The 14,074-nt window shown below is 44.6% G+C and overlaps 4 protein-coding genes and 1 long non-coding RNA gene across 5 annotated transcripts; 2 read left to right on the plus strand and 3 right to left on the minus strand.

Moving 5' to 3' along the window:
- Window positions 1–1,340: 1,340 nt before the first annotated feature.
- On the minus strand, window positions 1,341–1,848 carry LOC120456942. The gene is made up of 3 exons (XR_005616889.1): window positions 1,783–1,848; window positions 1,426–1,582; window positions 1,341–1,358 (listed from the first exon to the last, which is right to left on the minus strand). It is a non-coding gene; the product is annotated as an uncharacterized LOC120456942 (long non-coding RNA).
- A 2,318-nt stretch (window positions 1,849–4,166) lies between these two features.
- LOC120456033 lies at window positions 4,167–5,206 on the plus strand. The gene is made up of 3 exons (XM_039642603.1): window positions 4,167–4,321; window positions 4,382–4,767; window positions 4,824–5,206. Exons 1-3 carry the CDS (start codon window positions 4,304–4,306, stop codon window positions 5,044–5,046), a joined length of 627 nt encoding a protein of 208 aa, XP_039498537.1. The 5' UTR covers window positions 4,167–4,303; the 3' UTR covers window positions 5,047–5,206.
- A 3,808-nt stretch (window positions 5,207–9,014) lies between these two features.
- LOC120456002 lies at window positions 9,015–9,827 on the minus strand. The gene is made up of 3 exons (XM_039642560.2): window positions 9,492–9,827; window positions 9,340–9,435; window positions 9,015–9,271 (listed from the first exon to the last, which is right to left on the minus strand). Exons 1-3 carry the CDS (start codon window positions 9,752–9,754, stop codon window positions 9,115–9,117), a joined length of 516 nt encoding a protein of 171 aa, XP_039498494.1. The 5' UTR covers window positions 9,755–9,827; the 3' UTR covers window positions 9,015–9,114.
- Window positions 9,828–10,908: 1,081 nt separating this feature from the next.
- LOC120456494 (RNA-binding protein pno1) lies at window positions 10,909–12,172 on the plus strand. The gene has a single exon (XM_039643361.2). The coding sequence runs from the start codon at window positions 11,340–11,342 to the stop codon at window positions 12,060–12,062; it is 723 nt and encodes a 240-aa protein (XP_039499295.1). The 5' UTR covers window positions 10,909–11,339; the 3' UTR covers window positions 12,063–12,172.
- Window positions 12,142–13,545, minus strand: LOC120456493 (syntaxin-16). Its single transcript, XM_039643360.2, has 3 exons — window positions 13,344–13,545; window positions 13,136–13,269; window positions 12,142–13,075 (listed from the first exon to the last, which is right to left on the minus strand). The coding sequence occupies exons 1-3, from the start codon at window positions 13,422–13,424 to the stop codon at window positions 12,241–12,243; spliced, it is 1,050 nt and encodes a 349-aa protein (XP_039499294.1). The 5' UTR covers window positions 13,425–13,545; the 3' UTR covers window positions 12,142–12,240.
- Between the last annotated feature and the right edge of the window lie 529 nt (window positions 13,546–14,074).

Here is a 14,074-nt window from a genome sequence, read left to right on the forward strand (position 1 = left end):
ACACCATGGATAAGCCAGCCGGCGGAAGACCTGTGACGACAAATACCGATCAAATCATGGAATACATCGAGTTAGACCGGCATGTGGCATCTCGTGACATCGCCCAGGAGATGGGAGTTAGTCACCAAACCATTTTAAACCATCTGCAGAAGGCTGGATACAAAAAATACCTTGAAGTTTGGGTGCCGCATGATTTGACGCAAAAAAACCTTCTGGACCGAATCAACGCCTGCGATATGCTGCTGAAACGGAACGAACTCGACCCATTCTTGAAGCGGATGGTGACTGGCGACGAAAAATGAATCACATACGACAATATCAAGCGAAAACGGTCGTGGTCGAAGGCCGGTGAATCGTCCCAAACAGTGGCCAAGCCGGGATTGACGGCCAGGAAGGTTTTGCTGTGTGTTTGGTGGGATTGGAAGGGAATCATCCACTATGAGCTGCTCCCATATGGCCAGACGCTTAATTCTACCATCTACTGCGAAAAACTGGATAGCTTGAAGCAGGCGATCGACCAGAAGCGTCCAGAATTGGCCAACAGGAAGGATGTAGTGTTCCACCAGGACAACGCCAGACCACACACTTCGTTGATGACTCGTCAGAAGCTACGGGAGCTCGGATGGGAGGTGTTATCGCATCCACCATATAGCCCGGACATAGCGCCAAGTGATTACCACCTGTTCCTGTCCATTGCGAATGCCCTTGGTGGTGTAAAGTTGAACTCAAAAGAGGCTTGTGAAAAGTGGCTGTCCGAGTTCTTCGCAAATAAGGAGGGGGGCTTCTACGAGGGAGGTATTATGAAGTTGCCGTCTAGATGGAAACAGATTATCAACCAAAACGGCGCATATTTGAACTAAATCCGATCACTGTAACACTTTTTATAAAGCATTGAATAAAGAGCAAAAAAGCGGAAGGGAGATATTTGACAACCTTATATGTGCATTACAAATTCACGGTTTAAGTTGTACAAATTTCAAACTGAAGTATAAAAATATTTATTTTCAGAGCAAACACTTTTGTTTTAGGAACGAATCATATTTATTGTTTATTTACACGCATTAAAAATTCACGGTTTAAGTTGTACAAATTTAAAACTGAAGTATAAATATATTTATTTTCACAGCAAACACTTTTGTTTTAAGAACGAATCATATTTATTGTTTATTTACACGAACTTAATCATTTCGTTATTATTTTGTATATATAGTACATATATATATATATGTATACATGAAAACTTCTATAACTTTTTTCTTAAAAATTAAATTGTTGCTTTTTTCTGAAAGTTCTTACAGCTAAACATATTTAAAGAAACGCGCTGTCAAGCAAAATAACAAATAAAAAGTCCTGGGCATCTATAAAAAACGAAGAAAGACAAATATATTAATAAGTAAATAGAAATTTTGTTATTAGTTATATTACCTTCATTTATTGCCGACTTTGCTTTGGTAAGCTGTTGCCTGCTGAGATGGTTTTTAATCTTCCTATCGTAAAAAGGATCGTATCGTATCAGGTCGTCATATTTAAAAACCAATGCATGCTCTTTCTCTGTGCGTATTTCCCAGAAGTCGATTTTTAGCTGTAAATATTACACATTAATTCATAGGTTTACTTCATTAAGAAAATTAAGTAACATTTGGCAACACAAAAGATTTATACACATACATACATACATGCATACGCATATACATACATATGTGTGCATGCAAACACGTAGGCCATCGACTTTTTATGTACATAGTATGTATATACATACTTTATTTAAAGATTTGTACTTACCCTGCAGAAAAGGGAACACACACACCCTGCCCAATTCCTCTAATGCCGTTGTAAGCTCACTATCTGGTGTGTGTACATTTTCACTTTATTCTTCAATTATTTCACTTAATTCACTTTGTACTTGTTACTCCAGGAACTTTTTGACACTTCACATGAGCGTCGTGTTGCAATCGATTATCGAAAAAACATATACATATGTATGTATGTTTGTTCAACAACACAGAAATGTTATCAATATTAACAAGTGTAAGAAGTCGAATGGCTGGAGATTTTTCGATCGCATAAATTTTAGTTTAAAGTTCTTATATTTTTTGTGTATATTCTTTTAAAATTGGTCGCATAAAATGATCAAGGAATATACATAAATGAAAAAAGATAGAGCTTTGTTTTCCATGAGTATCAATAATATCGCGTTTGAAATGTGTATTTCGAGTACAACTAGTACTTATTCCAAGAACGGTTGACTTAAAAATTTTAAGTACGACAAAGTAAATTTTTAAGAACGTTCGTTCTCAAATTATTCGTTCTTCAGTTTTCTGAGTTTATATATATATAATCTTGATTTTTGATCAGCATCTACGGCTGTTGCACCTCTATCCATCCGTCTGTCCGTATGTCTGTCCGTATGTCAGTCCGTATTTCCGTTTGTATGTCCGTCCGTATGTCCATTTAATTGGAAACGAATACAAAGAGAAATAAAGAAGCATCGACATGTACAATTAAATCTTCTTGATTATTTCGACGATTACTTTTATCATTGTGTTTTTATGAACTAAAATTATGAAAACAAATAGTTACATATACATACGATGCAATAGAGTGAAACCCTGACTTACTCTTTTATCTCCTCAGCGCATTTTGCATGCCAAATCTTTTTCTGTTTTTCCGCTTTTGCGGATGCACCTTTCAAGAAATCAAAACGCAACTCAGTACAAATCGAAAGGATAACTAGGTGCCCTCCAAATACACTGAACATCGTAAGGGACAGTTAACTTGACTTCCTCTGTTTTTTTACAAGCCCTCTCGAAATAAAAACGTCTGTAATGTAGTAGTTCAAGATAGTAATGAATCTACAATATATATGTATGTATATGTATATAATATATGTACATATATTTTAAGGTCATAGATTGCGAATTTCCCGGGAAATAAAACAACTGTGATGGTGGCAAATGAATTGGTGTTTTCATAAGTTTCAAGTACTTGTTTTCCGTGCAGAGCGAGCTGGAATGGAATTTCTAGGGAGAGGTCAAAGTGGAGGTACGTATACTGCGATGCGTCAACGTTTATCAAATGCCTTGGAACGCTGTGTGTTCCACACGCCCCCAGTTTATCCCTGCCCCTCCTTCTACTCCCCCGCCCACTTTCGGGCCATCCCTTCGCGTTTGCGGCGAAGAAAAAGCGCAAATCAGCCACAATTGCCGCTGACAGACGCAAGCATCCTGCTTTGGCTTTTGTGTATGTCATCTGTGTGTGTGTGTGTGTGTCATGTGTGTGTGTGTGTCTGTGTGTGAGCGTCACTTTGTGGCTGCCTTCAACTCCTTTCACTCCCTATCTGTCTCCATGCGTGGCTTTGACATTACTTGTGCTGCAAGCTGACAGATTTTCGTTACGGCAGCATTAAATTGAATTTTGACATTTCTTTGCATGCATATCGAAATAGGCGGCCACCGAAAATCCCACCTGCGGTGCAGTGCGGGGTGCGGGGTGGGAAACTTTTGGTGGCAAAACCAAAAGTGCCGCAACAATAAAGGGCTCACAAGCAAATGGCAGTCGGAATTATGGCAACAAGCCGCTTCAATATTATATTGTCCAAGACCCCCCGATCAATAGATTCCTGTAAAATAAAGAAAAGAAATTACTCTTTGCAAAATGCTTGCGTCTTTATTGCTTCCTCTTCTCTCTTGTTTTCTAATACAATACTAAGATACCCTAAGCTGAAAAGGGCATATTAGATGCATTAAATAGTATGGCATAGATGTATGAATCGCAGGATTGATCGATTCATGTTCTTCTGCCTGTCCGTTTCTCTGTCCGTCCGTATAAGCGACAGTTGGAAATTCATGCAAACTTTTATAATCTGATTTTTATTTCTTTCTTGTTAATCAGCTAAGGGCGAGTGGAATGTAGACATGGAATATGGAATAAGCGGCAGTTATTTTAACCGATCAATATTTTGAGTTGAAGGAGAAGATTGAAGACTTTCGAACAAGACTTTTTAATTTGAATTTATACCTTTCTTCCACTATTTAATATTTATATAAAAATATTTATTTATATCAAATTCGATTACAATATTTTAAGTGTCACCTTATTACTTTCCAAGTGTGTACCCAAATAATCTTGTAAATAAGGTCACATTAAAAGCACACTTTTCATTTTTTATCAAGTTGGCCATACCTTTCTTTTGACGTTTGGTTTTAAGGAAATTGCTGGAACTTTAGTTCACATCTAGAACCCCAACTGAAAAACTGAAAAAAAAAAACCATAGTCATACCAGTGATACCAACTGAACTTCGATATGCCGAACCAATCTAAGGTAAGTCCACCTGGAATCAAGGAAACCCGTTCCTCTTCCCACCACGTGTTCCTCATGCAGGAGCAGCCTCAGCAGCCGCGTGGCTCCAAAGCGGCGTCTACCCAGACGCCGGATTTTGTATTGGATATGGTGGATCAGTTAACAGGAGCACAGGACTCGCCATCGGATATGGTGGATCAGGTTACAGGAGCACAGGACTCGCCACCGGACATGGTGGATCAGTATACCCAGACGACGGGTATCCTGGCACCTGCCTTGAGTAGTGATGGCCAGTTCCATGGTCGCGTGATCGAACTGCTGAGAGCAATGAACTCGGTCATGGCCAAAATGGTGATGCGGGCTACCAGGAATATTTTGCGCGAAGAGCTCGATGAGAGCGAACGCCTTGATCCAAGCCATTTGGGACTCATCACGTCGGACCAGTACGATATTAGTTTGCGGCTCGGGTGAGTTCGAATGATTTGTTGTGAGAGTCCTGCATTAAAGTTGATGGTTTAATCAGCATGCTGTGCTCGAGGATGAGAGGCCCTCCCCAGGAGAATCCAACTGGGGATCTAACTGCGGAACCAGAGCAGCAGCCAGAGCCAACTCCATGTGGGGAACCGCCTAGCAAGCGTAAGAGGGAAGAGGGTAGCGAGGACGTGTCATCTTCCACTTCTGCCGGCGAAGATGTGTCATCTTCCACTTCTGCCGGCGAAGATGATGAACCCAATCCCGACGCCTGAGTCCAAGCTGCTGGCTTGGAAGTCGTATTGGCCACTTCGTGGCGATACAGGATAGTATATCCTGCCGAAATGGAAAGAAGAAACTAAAACTATAAAAAAAAAATTTTTTTTGAACGCAGCTTTTCTTTTAATAACGCAGGAAATAAATATTCTAAACAGATTTAATTTAGTTTTTTCTTGGAAATCGATTACTTATATGGCGATCAAGATAATCAGAATAATGAACTGAGTTTGTGTCATCCTATACAGCGTTCATATATGTACATAAAAAGGGTCAATGAACATAGATGCCTCATAGAATTTCACATGGTACCTGTCACCAGCATCCGAACTTTGCAATAAAAATTGATGTGGTGAGTAAGGAGGATCTGAAAGTCTTGTTTTTTAATTGAAAACTAAATTGAACTAAATGACAAATGGCGCTGGCTTGTACTAATGAATGAGTAAGTGATTTATTGGTTTTGATTTAAATTAAAACAACGTATACGTAGATTCAAAATATGTACATGTGTGTAGATATGTGGAGATAGCCAAGGACAAGTCCTTTCGGAATTCCATTGCAGGACTCGAAGCCAGGGTCAAATCGTTCTGGAGTCCTGGTGTTCCTGTTGCGTGGCCACCTTGGAAATTAATTTCTCACGTTTCACGTACAATTTGTATGGCCGGAAGCGTTTTCAATCCGTTGCGGTGGTGCGGGCTTCAGCATCGGCGCCTCCAACTCCATCCACTCCTCATGAGCAACTCCCACTCCCCCCACTCCTCCCGCAGTCAGCTCGCTAATGAAGGTTTCATATTGCTCTTGGATCTGATGTGGCTGTTGTGGCACAGAATTATAAGGCGCACAAATCGCCGCACGTAGCAGCAACTTCTCCGTCTCGTCCTTTAACGGGACTGCAGTTCAGACTCCGGACAACGGGCTACGGACAACGGACTCCGGCACACTTACACGGACACGGACAGGGGCAGCGGCAGCTTGTATTTTTTGGGGGTCCATTAATGGGCTATTAACTCAAAGCTGCAGCACTGGTTGCCCCTCAAAAGAGCTCCTTCAGTCTGCTCTTTCCTTGCAATAAAATGCTCTAGGAAACGAGCTTATTTCCATTTGTGTGGCTGAGTTTAATGGGCATCGAATGGCTCATCTCCTAACAAAATATATGTGCCCTAGTATTGAGAGAGAACAAGTACCAAATGAAGTATCAATTGCAGATGACTTGGATATACATATTTAGAGGTAAGATACTCCGCTACTGCGTACTGGCTATCGAACTCGGACCTTGCCCCCTTCGTGTCCGCCCCTGACCCACGCTCACACACACACACACACGCTCACACACACACACACACACACACATTCGTTTCGTATTTGGAGCGTGTAAAGTGATTTTTGTGCCGGTGTTGTTGTTGTTTTTCCTGTGCTGCTCCTGCTGCCGTGTGCCTCATGCTTTCCTTCGGTTATTATTAGCTTCCACTGGACTTCGTGTTCTTGGGATTCCCCCCCCAACTGGCTCCTTCTCCCCTCGATTCCATGCGATACTCTGCCACACCATTCCATTCCATTCCATGTGTGTGTGTGTGTTTGTCCAAATTGCACAGGATTATGGGTCTTAATTTTATGATTGCTTCTTTAATCAGCCTCCGTAACTGCACGCCAATTACGTCCTGCTCCGTGCTAATTGTTTCTATTTCTGTTTCTATTTCTGTTTCTGTTTCTGCTGCCGTTTTCCTGCCTTCTGTTCTTGGCCCCGCCCCCTTTCGGGATGTCTGCCCCGTAATCGATGTGTGTTTTTCGCGATTAGCCGAGCACCAAATGAGCTGGACGCGGCGGATGGAGGAGCACGTCCTCAATGGAAGCTCGCGATGCCCCTCCACGAATTTGTCTTATATTGGCTGGGAAGTCGAGATGTTTGGGAGGAATCACGTCGAATTGCAGACTTTGCAGCGCCCAGGCTTAACCTACATCCTCAAGGAACTAGCAACGTATTTAGACGCCATGGAGGTGGCTACATTCAGGTATTGTAACTGGGAGGAAACAGGTTTGGACTGTGCAGTTCCCATACTCATTATGATACGATTCAAAGCATGGTTTCTTTATTTCAGTCTGGTAAGCCACAACGAACTGTCGAAGCACAAGTGTTACTAACATACTATATCCTTTCTCAAGGGAAGGTGGAAACATGTGCTTATTCATCAACTACTTGGGACTTGAGAGCTTTTGGTTCATGATGCCAGTTTAGTGGCCACTGTGGACATTCCTTCTGGCCGCAGTATTTGGATCGGATCCTCGGAGCAGCAGCTTGTGGGCCAGGACCTCCTGTGGACCCCGTGCTCATCCTAATGGCTCATCCTTGCGGCACAAGACTGCGAATAAGGCACGGAAACAGGAGCCAATAATTTGATGCAGATATTATAAGGCATATGCCTATTGCTGCCTGTTTTCGCTGTGAGACACTCAAAATGGTTACTTCAAACAAAAAGCCACACGCTGCAATCGCAGCAATTGATTAACACATCCACGTTTGATCAAACAAATGTCCAGGAGTCCAAACAGGAGTTCAGCTATCCAGCCCAGGATGGCGGCCTAATTGCGAAATATGAACTTCAGTTTGGGCGCAGCTGAATGTTGTTTTACGTGCCGTATGGCTGTGTGGCTGTGTGGCTGACGCAGGATATATGCTCGCCTTTGAGGTCCTGGCCGGAATCTAAGCTCAACTAATTATAACTTTGGTGCAGTTCGTTCGGAACCTTTGAAGCCCTTGCGCGTGTACTCGCGCTTTCATGTCGCGCTCGTCGTCAGTTTCGGAGCTGCCAAGGACAACGCCGCTGTGGCAGGACCTCGCCGGTGGGCGGAGTGGCCGAGGTGGCTGGGGTGGGCGTGGCCCATCAGCTCGAGAGGCGAGCGCTTTTAGGCGATTTCCCTGGCAAAATCATGTGCAGCCAAAGGCTTCGAGAGTCATTAAGTTTATTAAGTGGGCGAGCAGATAACCCAAATGAGTGCATGCCAAATGGAAGCCAACGCAATTTGCACTCATATCGCCCACGAATTCTTTGCACCGCAAAAAAAAACGGAACGAATTCAGCTTTCTGGTGGATGGAGGCGGTCCCAGTTTCGAATGATTTAGTCCAGATAAATGAGAAAACATTTTTTGCACCCATCGAAATAAAATGGTTAGGTAAATACGCATTCTATGCACAGTTCCTTTTGAAAAACGTGCATCGTAAATTGATTTGAAAACCATCCATTTGTATATTTGTATTGAAAAGAACTGGGTTTCAGCGCTTGGTTTTTTGTTTAAACTTTTACCATAAACATCAACGTATTACATTTCGGAATTCTAAGTCATAAGCCATTGAACTCGCCCAAAGCAAAGAAAACAGACAAATAAAACAAGCTGCATTTTCATAGAATCTGCAGTTGATGGATAGTTATGGGATGCTTAATACATACATATGTATTATACACATTCACACCAATTTTGTGCAGTGTGCTTAGTCAAATAGCTCACGCTCTGGGAAAAGTTTCCCAAGAGGCCGGAAAAGGATGAGGAGGAGTGGGAAACCGGAAACCGGAAACGGAGGAGATAACAAACAAATTGCCAGTGCAATTGCAAGCTTGAGATTATCGCCCGCCTGCGGTGGCCGCATTACTCGTACTTAACTTTCCTTAACTCCACTTTGGCTTACTTAACTTTGCTCCAAGTGCAGGGCTATGCTATAGTAGGCATTGCAATGGCCCTCTTATCGCTGCGGCTGATGCACAAATAATTCCCACTGTGGCACAAGAAACTTTTAATGGCCGCCAGAGGAGCGCCGCCCACGCTGACCACAATTAATCTGGAAACCATTAAACCCTAAATTTCAATCTACCCGCATACTCGATTGTCATCTTTCGATAACGATTGGCGAGCACTTGCCACAAAGCTAGCTGCTATGCCACGCAGGACGCACATGGCTTCTTTAAAACTTTCAGATTTTAAATTTTTTTCTATATTCTCTTAAATTCAGCTTGATAACAAGGAATTCCATCCACTCCGCCGATGGATGTGGATGATGAGCCAGTTGAACTCAGTTTCAGCCATTTCCTACGTCTTCCCCACCAGTGGCCTGTGATTCTTGGTCCTGTACATTGCTCACCGATCCATTCTCAAAGAGATTGGCCAGCGAGATCCGCGAGGATGAATCAGTAGTTTGGGTGGAGGACCATTCCTGGGAAGAAGGGCCATTGCGCCTGAAAAGATATGTATGAATCAATATATGTATGTAGAATAAACGCCATTCCTCGGGAGATTTGTTCACCTGTACTGGGTACCCTCCTCTACCTTCTGTCGCTTAGCAAGCGGATTCCCAGTTAGATCCTCCTCGGGAAGGGCTCTCTTCCTCAAGCCCAGCATCCTGATTAAACCATCAACTTTAATGCAGGACTCTCACCACTAATCATTTGAACTCACCCGAGCTGCAATTTAGTATCGTCCTGGCCGGACTTGAAGAGTTCGGAGAGATCCGTCTGGGTAGACTGATCCACCATATTCGATGGCGAGTCCTGTGCTCCTGTTAACTGATCCACCATATCAAATGGCCAATCCTGCGTCTGGGTAGACGCCACTTTGGAGCCACGCGGCTGCTGAGGCTGCTCCTGCATGAGGAACTCGTGGTGGGAAGAGGAAGGGGTTTCCTTGATTCCAGGTGGGCTTGCTTTAGACTGGTTCGGCATATCGAAGATAACTTGTGGTATGACTATTCAGTTCGGATTCTAGATGTGAACTGAATTTCCTCGCAATTTTCCTTACTACCAAATGTCAAAAATCGGCATGGCCAACTTGATCAAAAATGAAATGCTTTTAATGTGGCCTACTTTGCCAGATTAATTGGGTACACACTTGAAAAAGAAATAATAAAAATGTGAAAAAGAATTTAATATATGTAAATAAATATAAATAATTAGTAGGAGAAATGTATAGAAATACAATACAGCAATTTACCCGTTTACTTCGAAAGCCGTCAATCTTCTCCTTCAATTCAAAATGTTTGAACTGTTTAATGGATCGCCTTTGATTAAGAAGTATCTGATAGTCGATACTCGACCATTGCTTTATCTCTGCGCAGGCGAATAAAGGGTGTCATTCGTCACCCGAGTGTTTCCAGGTGATAGCCAGCAAAGCAGGGCTGCTACCATCAGATCTATATTTCTAAAGATAGATGGTAGATAGATTTAATTTAGATTTACCATTTATTGTGACTCCGTGTATGGCACAATCTTGTACTGAACTTTATCCTGGTGGTTTAGTCGTTCCAGTCGTTCATCCATAAATCAGCAATAGTCAAAAACCCAAACAAAACAAGAGAGAACGCTATAGTCGAGTTCCCCGACTATCTGATACCCGTTACTCAGCTAGTGGAAGTGCGCGATAGAGTTTTCAGCACCGACAGTTTTTGGCGGTTTGTGGGCGTTAGAGTGAGCGTGGCAACATGAATCGGCCAACTTGCGCTGCTTCTATGTCTTGGGAGTCTGTATGCTTAATCTCAACTTTCTAGCTTTTGTAGTTCCTGAGATCTCGACGTTCATACGGACAGACAGACGGACAGACGGACGGACAGACGGACATGGCCAGATCGACTCGGCTATTGATCCTGATCAAGAATATATATACTTTATATGGTCGGAAACGCTTCCTTCTGCCTGTTACATACTTTTCAACGAACCTAGTATACTCTAGTATACCCTATACACGGGTATAAAAACCCAGCAGTCTATGAATTCAAAGTCAGCTAGATCTCAGCCCATACAGTACATTATTGAAACATATACTCTTTATATACATAACTATATTGTTAATTATATAAATTATTAATTATATAAATTATTAATTAAAAGCCAACCGAACTTTTCTCGCATTCGGTTCATACCTTTTGCATATAGCGCCATCTATTGCAAATTTACATTGCGTGCACAAGGCGTGTTTATCTCATGACACCTTATACCTTAAAGCTGTGCTTGATTTATAAAATACGATAAGGCGAAAAATATATATTCTCACTAAAAAGCTAATGATGCCAATCAAGAATTCCTGCGCATATTATTCCCACATTCTACATTCCTTTCAACCAGCGCAGCGTAGAATTTTACATACGCATTGGTATTTTGGTCGAGTTCCAGTGCTACCACACCAGCCACATACATTCAGCTGTATTTGAAATCTCAGATTCGAACGCGGTCACACTGAGCACGTGGAGAAGACGAAGCAGCTGGATTGAGAAATTATTGGAAACAACGCAGTAGAAGCACAACAGATTGCACCATGGAGGCAGCGAACATCAAGGCGGACGCATTCGAGCCGGCGAAGAGAGCGACCAAGCGCGGAGCCACCGGGGGCGGCCAGCAGGACGTGGAGATGCAGGTGGACGAGGCGACCGGCATTGAAGGCCAGGTGCTGGGATCTTCGCGAGCATCGGCGCCGCCCAAGGCGAAGAGGGCCAAGAGCGAGCTGCGCAAGGTGTCTGTGCCGCCGCACAGGTACTCCTCGCTGAAGGAGCACTGGATGAAGATCTTCACGCCCGTGGTGGAGCACATGAAGCTGCAGATCCGCTTCAACATGAAGGCGCGCCAGGTGGAGCTGCGTGTGGGCCCGGAGACGCCGGACATTGCCAACCTGCAGCGCGGCGCTGACTTCGTGCGCGCCTTCCTCTGCGGCTTCGAGGTGGACGATGCCCTGGCCCTGCTGCGGCTGGAGGACCTGTTTGTCGAGTCGTTCGAGATCAAGGACGTGAAGACTCTGCGCGGCGACCACCAATCGCGCGCCATTGGCCGTCTCGCCGGCAAGGGCGGACGCACCAAGTTCACCATCGAGAACGTGACCAAGACCCGCATCGTGCTAGCCGACAGCAAGATCCACATCCTGGGCAGCTACCAGAACATCCAGCTGGCGCGTCGGGCCGTCTGCAACCTGATTCTCGGCTCGCCGCCCAGCAAGGTGTACGGCAACCTGAGGGCAGTCGCCTCGCGCCTCTCGGAGCGCATGTGATTGGGAGATTGGACTGAATTGGACTGGAGCGGAGTGGAGTTCAGTTTGAGAGGGAGTAGTTGCGGTTTTTTTTTAGCATTAGCAATAAATAATAAATATATTAACATGTATTCATACATTTACAATATACACACATAGACACGGGAATGAGGTCGCCCAACTGGAAGCGGGTGGGTAACTAGAGCTTGGTCAGGATGAGCAGCAGCAGCATGAAGAAGGTGACCGCCGCCAGGACGAGGATGACGCACATCTTGCGGTTCTTGCGCTGATACATTTCCGCCTTGTGCAGCTGGCGCAATCCCTCCGAGACGCGCGTCTGCGTCTGCTCCACGTTGTAGTCGATGCGGTCGAGCACGGTGCCCTGCTCCTGGACCATGTGGCCCAGGTCCTTGAAGATGTCGTTTAGGTCGTAGATGGACTTGACTATCTTGGTCACCTCCTGCTCGCGGTGCTGTGCCACACGCGTGTTCTCCTCCTCGAAGAGCAGCAGCTGCTGTTGGGTCATTCGGCTGGCCGGCGGCCTCTGGAAGTGATCGTCGATGGCCTGCTCGTCGTCCTCAAACAGATAGCCGTTGCTCGCCTTGCCCTCCGACGGCGGCTGCAGGAAGTTGTCGAAGGAGTCGACAAAGTTCTCGACGCTCTGCTCGCCCAGCTCCACGTTGGTGAAGACGTCTCCGGCGCCGCCGTCGTCGAAGTACTTCTGCGAGCGCTCTTCACGAGAGTTCAGCTGGAGCAGGTAGGCGTTCTGGCTGGCCCGGAACTTCACCGTCAGCTCCTGCAGCTGGAGCAGGGCGCAGTGCACCGCGTTGGCGGTCAGGCACTGCTCCATCTTGCTGCCCACGCCGATGCTGCTGCGCACGCACTGAATGTGCCGGTGCGTGGAGGTGATCAGCTTGGAGACGATTTGGCTGAGCACTTCGATGTCGCACTCGTCGTCCCGCTGATCATCGAAGGCAGGTCGCAGGAGGTGGCGGGCGTGCAGGGAGCCCAGTTCATCCAGCTTTGGCTTGATCCTGCAAAAGGAAGTAATGAGAGTGAAGTTGAACCATGCGCACGAACTACTGGTTACCCACTTGGACATGGTGTACTGTGCCTCCTCAAACTTGTCCAGCCAGGCGGGCGGCGTGCCGTAGTCGTCCTGCAGCTCCAGTCCCTCCTCCGCCTCCCGCACCGAGTGCTTAAGCAAGCGCTCCGCATCGCTGCCCCTCTGGAAGACGGAGAAAACATAACATATGCTAGGTGAGACACTGGACAAAGCGGAGACGCCAGATGCACACTCACCCGATCGTCGTAGTGACTCCGGTTTTTGGACGCATTGTTGCGCATGATGACGAACACCTCCGTCAGGTTGCGCGACGTCATCCTGGCCGTCTGCTCCCGATTTCTTGGGGATTCAGAGGATTGATCCAAGTCAGCTGAAATCCCAATCAGATTTTTCCCAATTTCGTTGTGCAGTGTGCCCGCTGCTTTTTTCGCCTAGAATACGGAGACTACTGCCGATAGTTTGTACGAAGCACTGGTCACACTGGGGTGATGGCACCGTTACATTTTCTCGTTTTACACTTTTATATTGTCTTAAATAATTTATTTTTGAATTTTATCCAGCAGTTCAGCACGAAGTAAATCTATCTTATAGAATCTATATATATATATATATATATATATAAATAAATATATATATATATGTATCTTCATTAGCATTAACAGCCGATCCAATTTATCCATGTCCATCCATCCATCCATTATAAAATAAATGAATATACCAGTTCATAACATCAAAAATTAAAAAATACTCTGCAAAAAAAATGAATTTCAACTAGTTCGCGTGATATATTACTAGCTTTAAATTTAAAACTAACTCATAATTTTTAAGCGCACAAGAAAAATGACTTAACAGGATTTCCGGGAACTAAAAGATAGTTATGTTTGGCGGTTTCTAACAGCTAGTATCCACTGTACTAAGTCTCAATCCGTGACTGAAAAACTGAAAACTATCGCCAGGCAAATCATAT

Source organism: Drosophila santomea, chromosome X (assembly GCF_016746245.2).
Source record: "Drosophila santomea strain STO CAGO 1482 chromosome X, Prin_Dsan_1.1, whole genome shotgun sequence".
Lineage (NCBI taxonomy): Eukaryota > Metazoa > Arthropoda > Insecta > Diptera > Drosophilidae > Drosophila > Drosophila santomea.